This window comes from Camelus dromedarius, chromosome 8 (genome assembly GCF_036321535.1).
Source record: "Camelus dromedarius isolate mCamDro1 chromosome 8, mCamDro1.pat, whole genome shotgun sequence".
Lineage (NCBI taxonomy): Eukaryota > Metazoa > Chordata > Mammalia > Artiodactyla > Camelidae > Camelus > Camelus dromedarius.
In genome coordinates, this window is record NC_087443.1 from 7103438 (window position 1) to 7128168 (window position 24731).

The window sequence follows — 24731 nt, forward strand, 5'->3', positions numbered from 1 at the left end:
CCTGGATGATGGCACTAACCTCCCTGTATCTCTCTGATTCTCATGTGTCCTCCTGCAGGCTCTTCTCAGCATAGCAGCCATCAGCCGATTTGTTGCCTTTCTTAGGTAGTATTTTCCCGTTTCAGTCAGAACACTCAAAATCCTGACATAGCTTTCCAGTTGCTACAGCTGTGTAACAAATCACCCACAATCGTTTATTACTTGCACAAACTCTGTGAGGCAGGAATTTAGACCGGAAGCAGCAGGGATGACCTGTCTTCCATTCCACGATGTCCAGGTCCCTCTGACTGCAAGGCTCAGATCTTCTGAAAGCTCAGCCCCTCACATGTCTGGTGGTTGATTTGGGCTGTAGGCTGAGACCTGTGCCCTGGCCATCAGCTGGAACAGCTACACGAAGGCTCTGTGGGAGGCTAGGGCTTCCTCACAGCGTGGCGGCTGGGCTCCCAGGAGGAAGAGCAGGGCAGAAGCTGGACCCCAGCCTCAGAAGTTCTGCAGCATCCTTCTTTCCTGTCATACTCCGTTGGTTGGAATAGTCTTAGCTTGTCTAGATTCAAGGGGAGGGAAATATATTTCCCTGCTTGATGGAGAGTGATCAAATTCTGGAAGAGAGGGTGGGACTGGAAATATCACTGTGGCCATGTTTGGAAATACAGTCTGCTACGGTGACCTACACGACCGGACCTGGGCTGTTTCTCTGGCCTCATCACTTCTCCCCGGAGAGCATTCTGCTCCAGCCACACATTGCTGGAGCCCTCAGGCTCTGCCCTGGGTGGCACTTCTGCTGCCCTGCTCTTCCCAGCCTGCCTGCACACGTGCTCCCTGCACCAGCTTCGTGCTTTTACTGAAATGTCACTTTCTCACTGAAGTCTGCTCTGATCACTCTGCAAACTCACTCCCCTCCCCTCCTCTTGCTTTATAAAACTTACTGCCCTCCCGCTGTCAATGGAACTTTATGTTTCCTCTTTATTTCCCACCCCTACCGGAATGAAGCACTACGTAGGCAGGAATCTTTATTGATTCTGTTCACTGGCTTATACTCAAGGCTTAGAATATGTATTCAGGGCACATAAATATGGACAGGATTGAAATGGAGCATCGCTGGTTGGGGTATTCCAAATGTGCAGTCCTCGCTCTGGATGAGCCAGTGAGATGTCCACTTTCTGGACCCACATCACCATGACTAAATCCCCACAGTGGTGCACTCCCTGGCACATGGGAGGAACTGAAACTAAATACTGAACTAGTTTCTCTGGAGAGAAAACTTAACACAACTTAACTCTTAGGTTCAGCCAACCCAGATCAATAAGAGAAGGGACCAACTGGAACAGTTCCTTTCATTGTGTGAATTTCTGTCTTAACAGTTATCAATGAATGAACCAGAACTTTTGTTTTGATTTCTCTTGAAAGATTTGGTTTCTTTATGAGAAATTTCAAGGTACTTTTTCCAGTACAGCTCCTGTCCCTCACTCCAACACAGACATGTTGACCAAAGGGTATCAGAACTTGCCTAAAATGTACCATTTTTTTTTTATTAATAAAGTGCCTCTTTGACCCACTGAACCATAACAGCCATCTATTCCTTCAGTGCTTGGTGGTTACAAGGCACTGAGTTTATCTCTACGAGGTAGGCAATCTCACAGCTTTGGGAGCCGAGTGGTGAGTGTCTGCTTACTGGCTGGATCGGGTTTCTGTTTGTTTTGCAACTGAAGGGTCTGTCGTCCTCAGTGACCACTGGTGAGGGTCTCTGGTTCATCCATAGGATGGGACTGTCCCTTGCTCTAGTTCCCTTTCCCAAATTCTACAGCCAGGCTGTTGGCTACCAGGTGGGAAAGGTGAGGGGCCAGACACCGAATGAGCTGCCTTTGAAAGTACCAAGCTTGCTTAATGCTTGGAGCAAGGCATGACACTCCTGCTTCCTGGCTCTGACTCCTTCCACCGCATCCTTCCAGGCAGCCCCTCCCATGGATTCGAGTGTTTTCCAAACATAGGGTGTTATCATTGTTAGTGACTTGACCACGATCCTTTGGTCTGGGGCTTTTAGTTGAGCAGTTCTGACTTCCGTCCAATCTTTGATGATGGTTGCATCAACGCTGGATTTTTGTTTTGCAGAAACGAGCGTGAAGGAGAGCGCTACGAAGTATATGGAGGTGCTGGAGGACAAACTGTGCAGGTAGGGATGATGATGCCGTCATGACAGACTCCAGGGCATGTCTGGATTCCTTATGACAACAGGATTTAGTGAAAGCGGAGGAAAAGGGTAGCCAATGTCTGTAATAAATCAACAAAGAACAACACAGAAAAGGAGTCCTTTGACTCCTGTAACGGAAGAAGTGGGTACCATACAAACCCCTCCCGATGCTTTTTTCTTCTTATAAAAAGTAACTAGATGAAGATGTCGAAAAGTGTCTGTGGGAGATCACAGGATAGTTTTCATGTTTCAGAAGAAGACTTTTCCCGGGTACGTTCAATTCAGAATTCATGCCTTGGTCTGATTTTCTGTTCCTTTAAATGTCTGCAATGGGGCTTCTGGATTTTGACCCAGTTTATACATGTTTTGGAACAATAGAAAAAAGCACATCTTAGGTTCTGTTTTGAATCCTGAATCAAAACCAGCATGAAAATTCTTGGTTGCCTTTTTTTAAAAAAAACCCAATTAGGAATTCAGATTTGAGAAACATTAGCGATGCTGCAGCATGTCAAGATGTTTCTGGTTTTTGTGGCTGTGTACTCAGGAAAATAAATCCCAGCCACTGGATCTGCTCCTAATTAGGGGAACAAGACGAGAATGTGGTACGTGCTTTCTTCCCTGGGAGTCAGTCGGCTTTCCGGAAAATGTTTCGCTACTATTTTGAAAATTGTTAAGTAACTCTTTAAATAGGCTATGCCTTAAACCTTTGTCTGCTCGTAGAATGCCGTTGGCTCAGATACTGCTTCTCCCTTAAGAGATGCTGAGAGGGGCTGCCTTACTGAGCTCTGCTCCTCCGGGCAAGTAGGGTACTGCAGGATGGATTCTGATGATTGGAAAGCAAGTTCTCCTAACCACTGGCTGGCATTTCCCTGCCTCCCATGCCCCAGATGTGGGGAGGCAGCCAGTGGAGAGTATGGGGTAAGAGGGTGTGTAGGTAAGAGGCATCCTCCGAAGGAAGATCTCTCATCCTGAGACAGTAGGACACCCACCTGGGTCAGGTGCACTGCCTTGAATCCAGCATCCTCCTCTCCCATGTATTCTGCCGAGGCAGGTTTCTGCAGATCCCTTTTGAACTTAACCCCGGTTACCATTTGTTTTTTAGCCAAAAGCCCCAGACACACCGTATGTCCCATTAGGTTACTGGACAGCAGGTTGAAGTTGGAAGACTTGGGCATAGGTAGAGAGACGCCCATCTAAATGGCAGCTCTGTGGACCTACTGGAGGAGGCACTCTTCCTTCAGTTTTGTAGATAAAGAAAATGCAGGTGAATGTTTACCTGAGGGTAGGCAGCTGATACGTGGTAGAGCTGCAATTAAAAAATTTTTTTTTATTAAAGTGTAGTTGATTTCAATGTGAGTTTCAGGTGTACAGCAACACCATTCAGTTATACATACATATACATACATGTTTTTTCTTTTCAGATTCTTTTCCATTATAGGTTATTACAAGAAATTGAATATAGTTCCCTGTGCTGCACAGTAGGTCCTTGTTGTTTATCTCTTTTATATACAGTAGTGTGTGTCTATTAATCCCCAGCCCTCCTTTACCCCACCTTGCCCTTCCCCCTTTGGTAACCACAGTTTTCTATGTCTGTGAGTCTAAAACCTGTATTTTTAAAACCATGATTTTATTTGCTGTCAAACCATGTTGAAGCTGCCAAATATCTGATGTGCTTAAAAGTATCTCGATTAATTTACTTTGTATCTATTCAGTCAAGGATACTTGTAAATACATAAGTAGTAGAATCATCATTTGTAAATTATACCCATAAACTCTTTGTTTCATATAATATACAGGAGAATAAATATAAACATATTACCTCTATGTATGTGTGTGCACACGTACACATATGTAAACACACAGACTTGCAATTGAAAAAGAATAAACATTTTCATAGTCATTCCATTTATTTTGAAAATCCCCTTTTCATAACTATGCCTTTGAGTTTGTGGATCGGCAGGAAGTGGCATTCCCCAACCTTACTCTCCAGGAGCGGCTTGGATGCTGGGGAGAACCTGGCTTATTATTCCTCCATCAGTGAGCGGTAGAGAAGCAAACCGCTGGCAAACACACTGTGCTCTCAAGAAGAAAATGAACTGATGAAAAAACAATCTGAGTTGTAAGTTAGATGCATGTGTGTTCCTGTTCCCCACTTCTACTAAGGGGACAGGATTTGTGGATTTTTTTCCCACCTGTTTCAGATAGCTAGGAGGGCAGCTGCAGTCAGACCTGCTCCATCCCCACTGCTGCTGCCCTGGACTGGGCTCATTAAATCTGGTGGCCTCACACCACTTCTGTGCACTTTCCCCCCGTAGCCAGAGTGCCTATTAATTGTCCTGCTTACAATCCTTCTAGACTCCTTTTGCAGCCAATAGAAATACCAAGGTCCTCATCAGCCCCACCCCCACCCCCAGGGCTCTCCATGCAGCAGCCCCAGGCTACTGCCCACCTCATCGCTGTATCCCCACCTTCTCCGGGGGCTCAGTGCTCCAAATTACCCTGATGCTTTCAATTCCCCAGCTCACCTCCCACGCAGTGCCTCTGGGGAGCCCTCCCCCTCCTAGCTGTTGGATTTGCACTCACCCTCGCACTCAGCACAATATCCCTTCTCTACTTTTCTGGCTTCCTTCTTGGTCCACACAGCAGGAGCCTCTTAACAACAATCAGCTGTATTGACTTCTGTCTGATTCTGTTGGACCGTGAGCTCCTTGAGGGTGGGGTCCATGCCTCACTTGCTTTGTATTCCAAGTGGCTGGCATGCTGTTTGGCAGATGGTAAAATTCAGTCCAATTATATTTAATGCAAATATCCAATACAATTATATTTAATGCAAGAATGAATGGATACATAGCAACTGTATCTTGAAATGTTATTTTCAACCATGAGATTCAAAGACTGGAGGCAGCCTAAGAAGATGCAATACTCCAGGACTCCATTTGTCTTGGCATCAAGTGTTTTTCTTTTAAATTGAGGTCTAGTCAGTTACAATGTGTCAATGTCTGGTGCACAGCACAGTGTCCCAGTCATGCATATACATACATATATTCGTTTTCATAGTCTTTCTCTTTAAAGGTTAGTACAAGATATTGAATAGTTCCCTGTGCTATACAGATTTTTTAAAATCTGTTTTATATGTAGTAGTTAATATTTGCAAATCTTGAACTCTCAATTTATCCCTTCTCACCCTCTTTCCCCTACATAACCATAAGTTTGTTTACTATGTCTATCAAATCTTAGTGGTATATAATAGAAAAGGGGAAAAAATTCTACCCTTAAGGAGCTTTCTCTGCTTATTCTTACTCCTTAAGTGAATTGTTTCCAGAGGCAGCAGCTAACATGGTATTTTGGTCTAGCTCATTTCCCTTTACAGCCGAACCTCATTTAAATTTCTGTTTTCACAATTATTATTATTTGGTGGGTTCTATTTGTTCATTTGTTTTAGTTTTTAGATTCCACATAGAGGTGAAAACATGCAGTGTTTTTCTCTGCCTGACTTAACTTCACTTAGTATGATCATCTCCAGGTCCATCTGTGTTGCTGCAAATGGCATGATTTCATTCTTTTTATGGCTGAGTAGTATTCCATTGTATATGGAAGATGTGGTATCTATTTTCTCAATTACTAAGTATTCTGTAGCCATGTTTTTCAAAGGGGCCAAAGAAATATTCAAAAGGCTTGTAAATGGGTTACATTTTTTTATTGATCATATGTTATATCTTGTGTCTCTAACTATTGTGCAGGGGACATTTATTATTGTCTAATGGACGACTCTTGTGTCTGGCTTGTGGCACCAAGCCCTCCACCCTATGGCTATGTGTAATTGTTTCACTTAAACTCGTGGAGTCTCTTGTAAGCAAGACCAATGGGAAAATTTCTTTTTTCTACCATTTTTTTTCTGAAGTTGAACATACAAATTGCCAGAAACTATAGATGCAGGTTAATGGATTATAAGTTATTTTTCTTTCCTTTTCTGAGGTGTTTTTGTTTTTGTTTTGAGTGTGCATCATACTTTTATAAGCCGAAGAGAAAACGGAAAAAATCATTACAGTCTGTTTTGAATATGGAGGTAGTTAGAAACTTTCTTAGGGACCTTCTTAGCTTTGGAGGGGACTCATTGGTCTTACCTGAAATTTATTTGGAGACATTTATTTTCCTAATTTAGTTTTTTTTAAAATAATGTTTAGTTTTGCATTATTCTGAAATTTCTTTTTTAAAATGGATTTTGGCTGGCTTTCTCTCTCTCTCTTCCTCTGTCTCTTCCTCTGTCTCTTCCTCCCTTCCCTCCTCCCTTCCCTTCTTCCTTCCTTCCTTCTTCCTTTCCTTTCCTTTCCTTTCCTTTCTTTTCCTTTCCTTTCCTTTCCTTTCCTTTCCTCCCTTCCTCTCTTTCTTTCTTTCTCTTTCTTCCTTTCTTCTTGAAGGTACTGGGGATTGAACCCAAGACTTCTTGCATCCTAAGCATGCTCTCTACCACTGAGTGATACCGTCCCCCTGAAATTTCAATATGGACAGCTTGATGGGAAATGGTAGCTCAGTGAACTCACTCTACTGGTGAACAGCAGGGGGAAGCCGGGAGGGGAGAGCCCTGGTAACACTTGCCTGGGCCCCCTACCACCTTCCCACCTTGTCTAACCGGACAGAGTCAGCAAAACCAGAGAGTTAGACAGCTGTCCTGACCTTCTCTCTAAGCTGGCACAGGGTACATTACAGAAGACTAAGGCAACGTTTCTGTGGCCAAAGGGCGTGCCATCTGGGGCAGAGGCAGTGTCACACGCGGAACCAGGCCAGTGAGGGGACGCTCCCATGCGTGCCTCAGAGTCCAAGGTCTGTCCCCTCATGCGCGGCTCCCAGAGCCTCTCAGTCCACGATCTAATGATGATGGAAATCAGTGGGGAAGATGGGGTCCCTAGAATCCTTGTTTCCAAGGCAGCTGCATACAAGATAGTCCATCAAGATGTGGGGAGAACAGTTTAGAATTCCCATTTTACTTTTTCATTTCACCCACTTCATTTTTGTCTTTGAAAATGTTTTACAGACAGTAGCCCATGTATGCAATTCAGGAAACAAATACCTGAGTGCAATTTCATGATTTTCTTACTGATAAGAGTGCACACGTAAAAAAAAAAAAAAAAAAAAAAAATCAGAGACAGTCACATTCATTCACTTACTTCCCAGCACTGAACCCAATGTCACGTCTACCCTGTGCGGCAGCCGACTTCGTCTTCACATCCACAAAGGGAAAAGGGAGTTAATTCCGCAACGGAAGAGTCAGCACTCAGATTACACAAAGAAGATGAAAGACGCAGAGACACCAAGACGGAGGGAGAAGGGTTACAAACGGCACAGGAGACGGAACTTTAAATGTGGAGCTATGGGTAACTTGAGGCAAGAACTCGGGAGCCTTGTTCAGGTGTGTGGCCCTTAAATGGCAGAGGAGCCGGACGCCCACGCGTGCCCTTACCCGGGGAGCTACGCTGGCTCTCGAGGCGGGCGTGGGGGCTGCTCACCGGCTTCCCGACAGGAGCTTAACACAGGATGGACTCCTCCGGGGTCCCACCTAGAGTGCTCTTCGTTCCCAGTCATGCAGGGCAGCTCGTGGTGTTCCTGGGCACCTGCCACCGGCCCTTTTCAACCCGCACTGACCCGATTTCAAACGCTGCGGAGGGAAGTGAATAAAAGAAATGGCAGCCCCGCAGATAGGCCACCGGCTGCCACGGGAGCCCTCCCCGCTCGGCGCCCAGGAAGAGAGCAGGCGCGCGCGGGCACCTCCTTCTGCGTTTTCGCACTGTTACTGCTTTGTTTTGTTGCCGACACAGGCCTTCCTCCGCTCCCTCTGAACGGGAACAAGTCCCGCTCTCTCCCCAGACCTCCTTGCTCCTCGGGGAGCTCGGTGCCCTTCGCTGTGCCTTGCAGCCGTGCGCCCTCCTCCCGGTGCCGCCTCAGGGAGGCGGGTGCGCGGATGCTCTCGGATGCTCGGCGGCTGCCCTCCTGCGATGCCGTGACCCTCCTCAGCGGAGGCTGTCTGTGTTCGTATCAGCAGGCTGTCTGTCTCTCTGCCTCTCTGGCTCTCTGCCTTTGTCTCTCTTTGTCTTTCTGTCTCTGTCTCTCTGCCTTTCTGTCTCTGTATCTCTGCCTCTGCCTCTGTCTGTCTCTCTATCTCTGTCTCTCCCTGTCTGTCTCTCTGTCTCTTTGCCTCTCTGTCTCTTTGTATCTCTGTCCGTCTCTCTGTGTCTGTCAGTCTGTCTCTGTCTCTCTGCCTCTCTGTCTCTGTCTCTCCCTGTCTGTCTCTGTGTGCCTGTCTCTCTGTGTGTGTCTGTCTCTGTCACTCTCTGTCTCTGTGTCTCTCTCTCTATCTCTGTCTCTCCCTGTCTGTCTCTGTCTCTGTGCCTGTCTCTCTCTGTGTGTATCTGTCTCTGTCTCTTTCTGTCACTCTCTGTCTCTCTCTCTGTCTTTGTGTCTCTCTCTCTATCTCTGTGTGTCTCTCTCTGTCTCTGTCTCTCTCTCTCTCATTAGCAGAAGGAGGCGTTCAAGATGTAGAGGCTGGGAAGCACATCGCACCTTTTCGTTCCTGCCTGATCACTAGTCTCTCTGCTGACTTGAATCCTGTCTGTCCTTCAGGCTCTATTTAAGACGGCGCAGCCTGCAGGGATTTCCCCGTCCTCTGGCTCCTCTCTCGTCTCCTGTCTACCTCTCTCCTGTCCTTTGATCACACCGTCTTAGAACATGAATTTTTCTTTTATCTGTCCCAAGTTCTGCCTTCTCACCTCAGTTGCCCTCCCGGGGCTCAGTCCTCACACACAGGAAACACTGTGGCTTCACCCCCTGGCTGAAAGAGACGTTTGTTGCAAGCCCACATTTCCTTTCCAAAACCAGATAAATCAGTCCTATAGGTCTTGCACATGAAAGCCTTCATGAGAATATTCATGGCTAGATGCGCCCACTTTTGAATATTGAAGCAATCTGACTAGATTGTCTAATTTTCCAGGGGGAAACAAGGATCTAAAATATCTTACTATTTTGAAATTCTAACTGATAAGAAATCATAAAGCACTTAATTCTACAGAGTTCTGCAAAATCATTAATTTAATATATAACTATGGACTGTTTACATTTAATTTTTAACCTTATTTCATCTTATACCAGAAAATCCTTAAGTATACTTAAAATAATGATGCTAAATATATAAAGATACATACGTACAGAAGAATAATATATAAAAAATAACAAGGTGGGGGGTGGGTATAGCTCACTGGTAGAGCGTGTGCTTTGCCTGCATGAGGTCCTAGGTTCAATCCTTGTCCCTCCATTAAAAATATAAATAAGCCTAATTCTTTCCCCCCACAGAAAATTAAAAAAAAAAACAACAAGATGGCATGAATTTAAAAAGTAGGAAGAAAAAGAAGGAAAAACAAGCGTACGTAAATTTTGGTAACATTTTTATAGGGATTATAGTCACCACCATGAGGTTTACTGTTCTAGATGTGGTGTGACGTGTGACTGATATATGTATAAAACTAAGTAATATTTTTTAAAGTATATGTAAGTGGTATAATTTATAATAAACCTTGGAGGTCTGCATTTGCCTTACAAGTCACTATAAAACTTTCCATTCTCTGAGAAGTCTAGTAATGAATTCTTACTCAGAAATAACCTTTTCCCCTGAAATGTTCAGCTCATGATGAATTTAGTTTCCAGAACGCTCCAGCCAATTTTTAAAAACCTACATGTAGTGCTTCAGAAAGAGGAAGCAGAGCGCGTGCCTCTGGAACCCCACCCAGCTCCCCCCACCGAGGCGAGAGAAGAAGCTCCGCCCCTGAAGCGCACCCCCATCTACGTCTGGTCCACGGACGGGGCACGGGGTCCACTCTTCCCGTCTAAGGATGCTGAGCAGTGCCGCCCAGACATGGGAATTAAGATGAAGGGTCTCCCTCCTCCGGAAGTTTCGCCATTAAGAAAAAAAATAACCTTCAAACAAACACATCATCTCTCTCCTGACTAATGTGTAGAAGCTGAGACATTTAGATGAAGTGCAGCATCTGGAAGCAGATTGTCTGAATTCACGTGTGGCCAATTCTGAGCTGTCATGAAAATAGACCAAGAAGAGAGCAAAGATTTAATGATTCTCATCTAAAAAGAGGACTTAATAAATGCTATTATTACTTTACTAGCAGCTATACCACCATGAAAATTATGAAACCAAAAAAAAAAAATCTACATTAAAAAATCCTTTTTTTTTTTTTTAAATGAAAGCAGAAGAGAATCTCTTACCCTCCTAGTGAAATTGTGGAGAGAGAAGAGATGTTTGCTTTGTAGCAAATTGCCTCCATTAAGGGTCTGCCAAACCTTGTTGATAATCTAACCTCTTAGCTTTTTCCACTGCCTGCCACTTGGCCAGCTGTTAGCACCCCCTGCAGAGGCTGGAAAGGAAAAGAGATGAAGTAATTGAGTTGTTAATGGCTGAGGGTTGGAGCCTCCCAGGGTTTCTATGACCAGGGGGCATGATGAAGGATTGGTCGGACATCCTTTGGACTTGTCCAGTGAAGAGCTTCAAAGAGGGGAGTGGTCTTCTGCCCGGTACATAATGGGAAGAATCCAGCACAGACTTCTGGCTGGTTTTGGGGTGTTTGAAACAGAGAAAGTCCTAGCTCCAGAGCCCCAGGAATTGATCAACTCCTCTGATTCACGGAGCTTCAAGCCCTTCATCTTGACCCTACATGGAGCTCAGAATGTTACCGAGTCCAAACTTGTTCTGCTTGCCACATGACAGGACAATAAATCTGGAGACAAGGTGCTGGGGCAAGGAATAATGACTTTATTTGGAAAGCCAGCAGACCGAGAAGATGGGGGACTAATGTCCTGGAGAACCATCTTCCCCAAGTCAGAATTCAGGCTCCTTTTATACTAAAAAAAAAGGGGCGGGGGGTGTGTGGTTGGATGTTGCAAACTTCTTGGTGTCAGAATCCTTGCATCTGTCCACATGAGTCAGGTCACGGTGTCCCTGTAAACCTCCAACAAGACAAATGTTACTCTTTGTTCTGCAACTTTTATCTCTATATGAATGGGAAAGTGTCCTAGGCTTAAAGGTCAGAGCCTTGAGAATGGGCTGTTCTGTATATTTCAAGCTATAGGCAACATTCTTTTACAAAAGGTGCAGAATCAGCATGACTGAGCCCAGGAAACAGAACCCAGGGTGAGAGGCAAAGGCACAGATCTCATGTGGAGTCAGATTTATTCTTCCTTACTCCAAGAGTGAAAACACTTCAGTCTCAGAGAGAAGGGGAGCCTTTTGGGGAGAGCATTCTGGGGAGGACTCCAATGTACTTGCTTCTCTCCCTCTGATATTTTCCTTCCAGAAAGTAAAAATGTTGCCCTAGAGAAGAGGGAGGCAGAAGGAAAGAAGATGAAGGATTGGTTGGACATCCTTTGCACTTGTCTGGTGAGGGGCTTCTGCCCGATGCATGATGGGAAGAAGCCAGGTAGCGTTAGCCATGTGGCTGGTCCATGAAGACAGATTTTTGGACTGCCTGTGAGGAGGGGTCTTAGGCACCTGTCATCATTTTCTTTGTCACTGATATTTCAACATTTACTTGGATGTGGGGCTGTTCTTCAAACATAGCCTGAAAAATTAAAAAAAAAAAAAAAAAAGAAAGAAAGATGACCGTGATCTTGCCTGATAGGAAATAGACAGGAGATTGACTGGTACTTAAAACAGAAGGCTGTGCTCACAGACTCCACTGTGGTTCGTGCGGTTCAACCAAAAGTGTGTCTGTTTTAAAGCAAAGATGCGATCCCTCTGCCCACTGAGATCAATTAAGAAATCAACCAATATTTAAGGAGGCCTGAGGCTTGGCAAGATGCCCAGTGATGCCTTTTTCTTTATTACATTCGGTTGAGGTGGCAGAAAGCCATTCCGCTGCGACTACTGTGTAAGACTGAACTTGGGAAGGCAGTGGAGTGCAGTTATGTCCCCTTGCTCCATGGGCCCGTGTGCCTTGTCCCCCGGATACGCCGGGGTGCGCCACGTCATGCTCATTTCAAGGGCCCTCTCCCATCCTTAAAAAGGCAATTATAGTTAATCAATAGGGAATGTCCAAACTAAGATGATTTTTTTACAAACTCAAGAGAAACCATTATAGCTTGAGTGTTTTTGATGCATTTTTGGCAGGGAGCTGAGAAACCTGAAAGAAAAATTAATTGCAGTATCAATGGAAGCCCCAGTAGGTAGATACCCAATTTGTCATTAATTAAAATGAGAAGACTTTTAACGACTCGAGGAAGCATTGTCAAGATGGTGTGATAGTTTAATTTGCTCATATGGTATGAACCTGTTAGCCTGAGACGCATGATTAATCTGAGCAAAACTCCTCCTGGAATTTCTCTGATGCTGGCTTCTAGCGTGCAGTCATTTCTAAGACTCAGCTCAGTGCTCTTACCTTAGGTAAAAAGAGCTGGCAGCTCTGCCTTGGCAGATGTGGGTTAGGCGAAATAGCACACCGAATGTTCTCTGTGACTTGCTTTTTCCCTTCTCACTCCCCTACCCCTCCCAGTCACCCCGAGTCATACAACAGCGGGGCGGACCAACCTGCAGAGTAGTGACCTGCAGACTCTTTCTGTTCTGGGCTGTGTCCCCTTCTCTCTGGGAACTCACCCCCAGGCTGGGTTCTAAATTCCTTATCACAACTGCCTCAGGCAGGAGACAGTTTTTATTTTCCCTCTGTTGCTGCTGATGTAAGGATGACATTTCTTGAGCAGGGAGAATTGTATGTGATTGTATTGTATGCTAAACTGCTGAAGATAATTCGGTAGCTTTCATTCATCACCAAAGAAAATTCTCTAGCTTCCTTTTAGTTGTGCTTCTTTAAAAAAAAAAAAAAGTCTCCCAAAGAAATCATAAAATGTTAGTGGGCTAAGGAGGAGAAGAGAATGATGAAGATAATTACTTGGGACAAAGATGCAAAGTTAGATGCAAAGACACAGAGAATGAATTATTTTCTTTGTTATTCTGTAAATGGGGCAGTGAGTGAAGTTCTCCGCCAGCTAGAAGCTGTGGTTTTGCACGATTGTGTCCCACCAGCGCAGACTGGTCTTAGTGACACACCATCTCACTTTGTGAGGGGATTCAGGCTTGTTTCCTTTCATTGACACCCTTGATCTAGAATTTTCTTGAGGTATTGCCATTCGGGGGAATTTACTTTTGTTTTGATGATGGCGCTTGTCAGCTCTTGGAGTTATGGGATGGCAATTGTCCTAGGATGTTGCTTTGGTGCCCTTGTCCTCATTTGTGTGGCTTATTGGAGAATGAAGGGGACATGGGTTTGTGCAAGTTGTCTTGCTTGCCGAGGGGCAGGGTCCCACCTGGAGTGTTTCATCTAACTCTGTCCCTCTGTGACTACGAATCCTTTCAGCTAGAAGGGTTTACTCAAGTGTTAACTGCATGACTTCAGAATGAATTTGGTTCCATCTTTGTTTTCCGGGTTGTCAGAATGTAGACCCTTCCATGGCAGCTGTGACAATGGAAGCTTGACTTCTTCTCTAGCCACGTGAGTCCGTCTAGGAGAAAGGACTCTCCTCTGAGATCAGTGGGACAATGTGAGAGATTTACATCCTGAAAGCGAATCAGCCAGCCACGTGTCTCCAGACTCTGTGCTTCCCTCTCCGGGTTGGACTCTTTGATAACAGTCACCACGCCTGGGACATGAGGATGGTGGAGGCAGAGACGGAAAGGGGCAATTTTTGTATCAGTCTGTTGCTACCGCCGTCTGTGCTGAAGTGTGAGCATCACCTGAACTCAAGAGTAAAACGGAGAGAATGAAAGTGACTATAAGGTTCAAGAAAAAGCAGATGGGGGCGGGGAGGGTATAGCTCAGTGGTAGAGTGTGTGCTTAGCATGCATGAAGTCCTGGCTTCAATCCCCAGTCCCTCCATTAAATAAATAAATAAACAAACCTAATTATCTCCCCCTCAAAAAACTTAAAAAAAAATCTAAAAGAAAAGAAAAAGCAAATAAGCTGCCCCAGAGAGTGGCAACCATATGTTTCTTCCAGGGCACGCGGGCCACAGTTCCATGTCTGTGTCTTTCTCACGTGCCCTTTCCGCACCCTTGATAACCAGCCCCCGTTAGCCTCATTTGACAGAGCCTGGTCAGTTGTAATTTGGGGGACTGTGAGGCTAAGGTCAATGCCTCATTCTTTCAAGGAAGAATCAATAAACATTTGGGAGATGGACACAACTTTATTCAAAGGTGTAGATGCAGGAATTACTGGGACGGGGACTGCTCGTTCGGGATAACTTTGGTCAAGGTCCTTCCAATCTGCCACATCACGTGGGGCATTGGTACTGCTGACCTAGTTCCCACACAGGCACACAGGTTGTCTTTAAGGATGTGGTTTACGAACATCATCAACAGCCCCCCAAAGCTTCCATTGCTTCCTCTTGCCTCTTGAGAGAAGCCCTGGACCCAGATCTGTGTCAACTGCACAGTCAGGTGCGTTTTCCCAGCCCTGCACCTGCTCTCCCCACACCCGGAGCAGTGGGGTTCCCGTCTCCTTACCAACGGAGGCTGTCAGATTCAGGATGGAAGCCAGGCATCTGTTTACAAAGAAACAGTCGTGTTAATAACAATGACAGTGCGATACTCTACACGGTACTCCGTAATTCCAGGGCTCAAGGGGTCGAAAGCTAGAATATCCACTTTTTAATTATTGGCAGGCAAGTTACAGCAGGAGAGACCCTCCTTAGTCCCACCCAAGCTGTTGCTATCTTTCTCTGCACCTGTGGCTGTTTCTGTGCTTCTGAGTTAGTCGTAACTTCTCTTCCCTGTAGGTATAGATATTTGTGCCTGCAACATGGCATTACCTGCAGCTGCACGCCTCGCACTGTCACCTCCAGAGCTCCCAAACCAAGCAGGGTCCCGTGGAGTGACAGTGGGAGAGAAGCATGATTCGGGGGTCTGGAGGGCATGTGTGTGTGTTCACTGGGCTGGTCTTCCCGTGGTCCCCATGTGGTCAGGCCAGCCCTTCTCTGCATGTGTGGCCTCTACATCATCTCAGAGTTTGAGCTTGATTGAACAAGAGCAACAAAAATAGACAATCAAGTCATGTCAGGCATGTAAAATAAACTCAACAACCTTTAAAATCAACATTATGGTTTTTTTTTTTTTTTTTTTACTGGCCCATTGGATTAGTCTTTTTTTTTTTTAAGTCATGAGAATAAATACCATCCCTATGTTCTGTTCCTCAAAATGTGAAAAATGAGCCTGATGAAAACCTGGTAAAGGACGTTACCTTACCTCTCACATTCATGTGGGTAGTAAGGAGAACCTTACTGTATGTCCAGTTTGGTGGATGCTTCTGTCCTCTTAATTTCCATAATAAGAAGCCTGAGAAAGACCTAAATACCACTAAAAGAAGGGTGATGGCATTGATTTAAACTTTTATAGTCACACTTTCTTTTGTCAACCAGTGATTTTTCTGCCAGCTCTTTTAAATCTAGTTTAGCATTATAGGGAAATGAACCAAGCCACATATAAATCAGTGCAGTTAGAACACCCCCTCACACCATACACACAAGTAAATTCAAAATGGCTTAAAGACATAAGCATAAGACGTGACACCATAAACCTCCTAGGTGAGAACATAGACAAAACAGTCTCCGACATAAATCATAGAAGTGTTTTCCTAGGTCCGTCTCCCAAGGCAATAGAAATAAAAGCAAAAATAAACAAACAAATGGGACTTAATCAAACTTACAAGCTTCTGCATAGTAAAAGAAGTCATAAATAAAATGAAAAGATAACCTGTGGAATGGGAGAAAATACTTGCAAACGATGTGACTGACAAGGGCTTAATTTCCAAAATATACAAACAGCTCATACAACTCAATAATTAAAAAAACAAACAACCCAATAAAAAAAAATGGGCAGAAGACCTAAATAGACATATCTCCAGTGAAGACATACAGGTGACCAACAGGCACATGAAAAGATGTTCAACATTGCTAATTATTAGAGAAATGCAAATCAAAACTACAATGAGGGATCACCTCACACCAGCCAGAATGGCCATCATTCAAAAGTTCACAGATGATAAATGCTGGAGATGGTGTGGAGAAAAGGGAACCCTCCTACACTGTTGGTGGGAATGAAGTTTGGGCAGCCACTATGGAGAACAGTATGGAGATACCTTAAAAAACTAAAAATAGACTTACCATATGATCCAGCCATCCCACTCCTGGGCATATATCCAGAGAAAACTCTAATTCAAAAAGATACATGCATCCCAGTGTTCATAGTAGCACTATTTACAAAAGTCAAGGCTTGGAAGCAACCTAAATGTCCATCAGCAGATGACTGGATAAAGAAGTTGGGGTATATACATACAATGGAATACTACTCAGCCATAGAAAAGAATGAAGGAATGCCATTTGCAGCAACATGGATGGTGATCACACTAAATGAAGTAAGTCAAGTATCATGTGATATTTCTTATATGTGGAATATAAAATATGATATAAATGAACTTATTTACAAAACAGAAATAGACTCACAGACATAGAAAACTTACGGTTACCAAAGGGGGGAAGGGATGAATTTCAAGCATATACAACACTAGAGAAATTATATGAACCCCTATGTACACATCACACAAATTCAACTATTTTCAAGACATGGCCAAACTGATCTCAGGTATACTCCCCTCCACTTCCCCACTGTGCTAGTTTCCTACTGCTGCTGAAACAGATGGCTGTGAATTTAGTAGCTTGAAACAACACAAGCTGATCCTCTTCCAGTTCTGGAGTTCAGAAGACTGATGCAGGGCTCACTGGTCTGTGGTCAAGATGTTGGCGGGGCTGGTTCCTTCTGGAGGCTCTGAGGGGAGGATCTGCTTCATTACATTTTTGAGCTGCTAGTGGCCACCTGGATTCTTTGGCTTGCAGCCCCCTCCTCTGTCTTCAAAGCATATCCCTCCAATCTCTGCTTCTGGGATCACATCACCTTCTCCTCTGATTCTGACCCTTTTGCATCCTTCTTACAAGGACCACTGTGACTACATCATTGGGCCTCCCAGGTAGTCCAGGATAATCTCCCCCATCCCCACAATCCTTATTACATCTACAAAGTCCCCTTTGCCATATAAGGTAGCACTCACAGGTTCTGAAGTTTAGGACGTGGACATTTTTGGGGAGCTATTATTCAGCCTACCTTAGCCACCATACCCGCCACAAAAATATTTTGAAGCAAACCTCAAGCCATTTTATTTAACCATAAATACGTCAGTACATATCTTCGAAAGATAAAAACAAAAATAAAAAAGCCCAATGATACCATTATCAGACCTAAAAACATTAAGACTTTCATAATATTATCAGATGTCCAGTCAGTGTTCCAATTTTCCCAAATTGTCTCATAATTGTATTTTGACATGTGACTTGTTCAAATTAAGAAATGTGTCATAAATCTCTTTTAACATACAGGTTCCCATCCCTTTTACTTTATTGACTTGTAGTTGAATAAACCAATATTTTTGCCCTACAGAATTTGGCTAATTGTATCCTTGCTGTCACAACATGTTTCTTTTTCTCATGTATTTCCCATAAACTGACAGTTAGATCTATAGATTTGATTATATTGAGATTTGATTGTATTGTCACAAGTGCTTCAATGATAGTGTTGTAATTTTCTACTGAATCCTATAAGGAAGCCAAAACCATCTGTTCTTTCTCTCCTGTGGTGTTGAGGTTGATTGTTGGGTTCAGCTGTTGGGAGCCCTGCCCTCTCTGTATCAAATTCCCCATCAGCTTTTTACTTAAATTGATGGTTATTGACTAGATTCATTATTTGATTAGTGGCTTGCAAAACAGCAATATTCTAATTCCATCACAGTCCTCATTTTTTTAACCTCAAATTCTTCTATGGAAAAAAGAAATTTCTTTAGGTCATTTTAAAGAGGGTTTGTGGCTTTGTGAAACCAGGAATGTCAACAAACACTATAACCAAAGATCAAAGTTTCTCTGTAAGATGTCATAGTCGTTTGATAGTGCTATGTTTTCCCGAAGAGATGAAAAGAGGCAGACACTGAAGTTCATTCATGATAATCCATGACGGGTGCTGTGGGAAAGTAGGGAAATGTCTCCAACTTTTAAAAAATCTCCTCCGACGTTGGTTTGATTGTCCCAAGTTACAATTTATGAAAAAAAAAACTTTGATTCTTTCTCTTCATGCGCCAGATTCAGAGTTATAATTGGTTTTCTAGCATCCTCTAAAGGGGAATAAAAAAGTGTGTGTGTGCATGCACATGTGTGTATATCATTATGAGGTCATGGATTTTTAACGTATTTTTTATGTTTCAATTCTTTGCAGAAATTATTATTTTTCTAATTTTCTCATCTTTGACTGAGGGCCCTTTTCAAATTGGCTCCTGCATCTCTTAACATCGACCTAGAAGCTTCCTAGTTTTCTGATGTAACAAGATGTTTCAGTCTCATCTTGTACATTTCATGGCCCAGAGCGGGAATCAGCACTTTCTGCGAGGAGCTCTTGTTACTTTTAGTGGTAAATGATATTTAGAGACCACAGTCTGGGCTCTGGGGGTGCTAAAAGCTCCTGGATTGGTCATTATTTCTTGGCTTTTAAGTTGATAGAGCTAGGATTTTTTTTAGACAAAGAAATTATATCACAGATTCATAGTGTTATTTCTCACTCAAATTTAGGATTACATGGTTTTACTTCTTTGATTTTATACTTGCATTTATTTTCTCTTATGCTGAACGATTTTGTTTGTAATATCATTAAAAAACTTCTATACCTATTTCTCTATTTATCTATCTAGTATGAAGTATATTTGACTGACTATATGTAGTATATAGATTATATATAATATATTTGGTATAACCATTTTATATATAGTTGCAGAATAATAATGCTGACATTATTACTAATAATGTCATAACTGAAAACAACTTAAGACTTCTTTGCAGTCTTTTTGTTCTTAAGATATATTCCACTAGCGGTGCACAGTTAAATTACAGAGTTTTAAAGTCACTTTAATTAGTTCCCCTTGGTGTAGTTCAGCCATCAACTTGATGCATAGTTAGCTCAGTGCACAGTAGGCTAACCTCTTTTATTTTGCCTTTTAGGTGAGTGGGTTCTGCTTTTAGAAATATGTAACACAAACGTATAGTTCAAAGTTAAATGTACAGATCCACTACTTTTTAATGACGTAGACGTATGTGTTCGTAATCCCCTCTTAGATGAAAAAGATGCAGTTCTATATATGCTGTTCTACACCTGCCAACATGACTTTTGAATGTAAAACCTCCAGAGCATAGGAAATAGAACCTGCATGTTATTAGCATCTTTGTATCGTAAGCCCAGCAGTCCATTTAATCAGAAGGAGGTCAAGTCCTAAAGAACCGGGAGCCAGGGTCCTCTTTAGATTTCAATTTTGCAGAGCTCTGTTTGTGACCCATTCTGTGCTGACATTTACCTTTTCCTCGTCATACTTGGAGCATACCACCCGAAGATCTCCCAGGACTCACAACAGTTATTGTCTGTACTGGTTTTGGAAATACTGCCCCTTTTTTTTCAAGCAGATAGTTTGTCAAAAATATTTTTCTAATGTTATAATTACAACCACAATTTTAACAGTAATTAACATTTCAATAAGCACACATACTCCAATTTGCTGAACTATATATTTCATTGAAGGACATTTTGTTGTTTTCCAACTTTTTTGCTATACAGTAAATTTAAAAATTCCTCTTTCTTTGCTTAAGAGCCTTGAAGCTTTGACCTGATGGGACTGTCACCATTTCACTAACAGGCACCTGTGTTCATTCCTCAGGTCCTTGTGTCCACGGGTGGAAATATGAGGAAAGATGTAGGTCTTCCCAAAGAAAGTCTTTTTTCTTAACAATTTCAAATGAAGGAAAATATGAAATGTACAGGGGATGGAAATAGACCAGAGGAAGCCCTTTAAACAGAACAAAAAACTGTGTGTGAAATTCTCTTTTGATTTTTTTTCTAAAATAAATTTTTTCTACAAGGTACATGTAAAATGTGTCATATTAGTTTTAGTATGTGAAGAATAAGAAAGGCTGTGATTTTGCTCAGAAGACTCAGTGTTCTAGTGAAATATGATCTTAGATTGCTCAAGGCAGGTTCTCTGGGTCCTAGAATTTATATTGATCCTCAACCAGGAGGCTGTCAATTGTTTATCGTTATTCATCCTCCACTGCTTGTTCCGTACCTTACCTGAAGCCACCGAGAACTGAGGAGTTGACACATTTCTTTTGATAAGATGGGGAGAAGGCAACATACATTTATGTTAAAAAATTTCCAGATGTTTTCTGGAGCATAAGATGTCAGAGAAGGGGTTGACCAGTGATCCCAAGATTACCAAAGAGACCTTTGTAGGGTGGAGAGTTTGAGCTGCCCCCTTCCAGAATATTGGAGGAAGAGAGCCCCTGTGAGGGGGCCCTTGGGTGGAGATGGCATGGCTCCTCCATGGGGCTGAGGAGAACCAGTCTGAACAGACAGGAAGGGTGCTTGTGGCTTGATGGGCAGTGTGGCTTTTTAGGTAGCATGGACCCATGTAGAAGGGCTTCAGGAAGGAGACGAATATGTCTAAACTGGATGAAATAAGTAACAATGGGCTGCAAACAAGAGGGGAAGGGCTCGAGGAAAAGAAAAAATTGGTTGGCAATACTATTCAGAACAGATTAAAAAGGAGAAGGAACTTGGAAATAGAGATGCCAGTAAGGAGGCTACTAAGATAATAAGTCATGATTTCATAGCGATAGGATGCTGTATGGAGGAAAATGATGAAACTACTGGAGAAGAAAGAATAGAAATAAAGACAGATTTAAAGAAAAAAATTTCTGGGTCATAGTGACTGAGCTTGGGAAGTAACAGACAGTGGTGATTCCAGGATTTGAAGCATCAGTGATTGGGAGAATGGTTATAAAAGCGGTTGATTAAATCAGGGGCATTACACCTGAGAACTAGATTCCTCCTTTTTTTTTTTTTTTTTAAACTTTCCTCTTCCTTCTTATCTTTTTTTTTTTAATTTAATTTTATTTTATTGAAGTGTAGTTGACTTATGGTGTTAGTTTCAGGTGTACATCAGTGATTCAGTTATAAATATACATACATATATACACATACACTTATATCTGTGGCTACGTATATTTTCGGATTCTTTTCTGTTTTAATCCTTCTCATATTTTTTATACAACCATCTATCAAGTGCCCTTATATCTGACAGCTATTCCCTGGAGCTCCAGTAGTAAACAGTACAGGCACAGTCTTGCTGTCACTGAACTTGCATTTAATTAGGGAGGGAGGCAGAGGAAAGAATAAGGTAACTCATGCAGTGGTGAGTGCTGCGAAGACAGTGAAACCATGTGCTTGATGGTGATGGAGGTTGTAAGGACAAGGCGGGACTCCTGTAGGTTGGAAACTCTGGACAGCAACGCAGAGGAAGCGCCCAAGGAACCAGCTTTGTGAAGGCTTGGTGGCTTTTCAGGACATTCTGGAAAATGAAAAAAAAAACAGCTCTCTTAAGACAAGGATAGACTTGGAGTGTGTGAAAGGAAAAGAAGGCTGAGGGTACTGGACGGTCCTGAATGAGGGCAAGGAGGTGAGGGCAGAGGGTTTCGGTCAAGGTCTAATCAGGAGACGGAACCCCAACAGTGGTAGTGCAATATGAAGAATTACTCACTATAACAAAGGACTGGGGTAACGAGAGGTCTACCAGTGAGAAGCAAAGAGAACACAGGAGCAGCAGATACAGCACCGCCCCCACCCACAGGGCCAGGATCGGGAACCCCCGCCCCCAGGCTAAGATGCAGACCACCTTAGAGAGGGTGTGGCAATGGCAATCTGGAGAACAAGGGAGTCCCTGTGGTGCCACACGAGTGCACCTTGCTGGGAGCCCTCTCCCTGGAACTTTCCGGAACCTACGTTCCAGGCTGCCAAAGAAGACTGTTCACAAGGAGTTTTCTCTCCAGTGGCAGTCAGCTAACGGAGTGCTTGCGGGGGTTTTCAGGGAAACTTCTGGGAGCTGCTGACATCCAGGTGCCGGAGGAGCTGTGTGTGCTGCAGAGGCTTGTGCTGGAGAAGCTGCCCACACAGCAGCAGCCGGACGCCAGGGGAGCTGTACCTGAAGGAGCCAGGGGAAACCACCCACACACCAGGAGCTGGGGACCGGGAGACCGCATGTGCTTCAGGAGCTGGGCGCTGGAGCAGCTGTGCATGCTGGGGGAGCAGCGTCCAGGGAAGCCAGCCCCGTTGGGAGCCTGCTGATAGCACACCAGAACCGGGAGGGAAACCTCCTCCTCTTAGATGGTCTCTCCAGCTCCCCCTACTGGCAATACTTAACACTGTGCCAGCCGGCAAAGGAAACATTTTTAAAGGGCCCAGCTAAACTTTTGCAGAGCAGGCAGTGAGGGACAAATTTGGAGCTGAGAAGCAATACACTCGTAACTGGCATGTAGCGGTCATCAGTGCCCTGGCCCTGGAGGGCCGTGTAACGGTGGTGGTGAGAGTGGAAGCATTGGTGATGGTCTCCATCATGTCTAGGCACTGTTCTTAGTGCTTTACATATTTTGTTTGTTTGTTTAATTTTAATTAATTTATATTTTTAGTTGGGGGAGGCAGGTAATGTTTTTTTTTAATGGAAGTACAGGGGATCAAACCCAGGACCTCGTGCAGGCTAAGCATGCACTCTACCACTGGGCTCTACCCTCCCCCAGTGCTTTACATATTTTAAACTCATTTTATCTTCACAATCCAGTGAGGCGGTTGCTGTCATTATCCCCACTTCACAGGTGAGGTAACAGGAGCACAGAGAGGTTAAGTCACTTGCCCGCAGTCGAATGCTAGTTAGGGATGGAGCCCAGATTCAAAGGTGGGCAGTCTGACTTGACATCTGCCTGGCAGACTATCAGCTCATTACTGATCTTTGAGCAAACAGAGAAATCTCTCAGGAAAGATAAGTACTTAAGAAAACTTTGCAGTTGACCCTTATGTGATTAAGCCAGCCACCTCTGTTTTTATATATTTTATAAATGCAGACATTTTCATCAGTTTTAAAATAAGGTACAAATATACCAGGGAACACATTAGAATAGGTCACATGGGGAAGGTGAAGACATTGGGTGACCAAAGTGATTAAAATACTAGAAAATAATATATTTTGAGTATGGTTTGATGGACTGGGGGCTCCTTTGGCTTAACAAAAATAGAAAAGGGGGCAAGTTCACAAGTATTGTCAGGGGTGTGAAGAGATGTCCCGCTGAAGATTTTGACCATGTAACTCCTGTCACTAATGGGTGGGGAGGGGGCACAGAAACATGGGCCCAGAGAACGGGGCTGTGGGCAGCCCTATGGTGGACCGGACACCGGGCTATCTAAGCAGAAAAAGGAGAAGTCTGGGAGAGACAGGGCATCTTCTTCAGGTCCAAGGCAAGGTGTTAGCGCCAAGTGGCTCTGCCTGGGGAGGGCGTCAAGGGAAGGTGGCAATAGGGGAGCTAGGTGAAGAGCTGGCCAGGACAGCCGGGGACAGGAAGATGCTGTCGGTTTAGGGCCAGTGCCTAGCAAGGACCTGGACTGATGCGGGTTTGAGGAAAAATGGTGACATGGGGCCGAGAATATGGGTTCCGGGGTCAGATGACCTAATCCTGGCTTCCTCTATCCTTTCTAATTCTGTGCCCTTGGGAAAATTATTCTTATCTAAGTTTCAATTTGCCTGTTTATAAAAAGAAATATAATAGTAACCTCTGCACAGAGCTATTATGCTGATTAAATGAGATACTTAAAGCCTGTTTCCACCAATAATGACACATGCTCAGTAAATGTTTACTGTCATATTTGCAACAATAATATTATTTATAATATTTATACATTTATTATATTATATTTATTAATATATTATTGATACATTACAATTATGATAATAATTATTACTATTACTATTGAAAAAGGCTGAATATTAGAGTCAGGGAAACAATAATAAGGATTAGATAAAAAGTGTTTTATAACATGTATGGGCATAGACGTGCATGTGTGTATATGAATATAGAATTTTGAAATAGTTTTCAGTTGAAATCTCTGTTTTTGTAACAGGCAGCCCAGGAAATGTTCAGTTTCGCACATAATAATGAATGCCTGTTTTGTCTGTTACCGTTTACAACAAGTCCTGTTATTTCTGTCATCTCACGAGAAATGTTCCTGTATTTGCACAAGAATGAGCCAGATCGAGCACACACAAAAATTACTGGGTAAGGGTGGCTTTATGGGTCTTATTCGGTGTATCTGAGACCAGTCAAATGAGTTCCTCAGTGTTCTGTTCGGTTTCAGTAGAGAAGAGGAAATTGAGATTCGCAGGTGGAGAAGACCAAATATTTCTCATAAAATGAGTGACCGCCTGGTGCCATCAGGTCGTGGGTTTTGTCATCAGGCTGGGATTCAGTCTCAGCTCCACCAACTAGCTAGCTGGGTAACTGAGCACTCACCAGAATCTCCTGAGTCCACGTCCTGATCTGTCAG

The 24731-nt window shown here is 43.5% G+C and overlaps 1 protein-coding gene across 2 annotated transcripts in view; it reads left to right on the plus strand.

Moving 5' to 3' along the window:
- Window positions 1–24731, plus strand: part of TSNAX (translin associated factor X) — a 394977-nt gene that overhangs the window by 317305 nt on the left and 52941 nt on the right. For both annotated transcript variants that reach the window (XM_064487870.1, XM_064487871.1), the window contains one exon: window positions 2110–2170. In XM_064487870.1, coding sequence (XP_064343940.1) covers window positions 2110–2170 — 61 coding nt within the window. The remainder of the gene's footprint in view (window positions 1–2109; window positions 2171–24731) is intronic.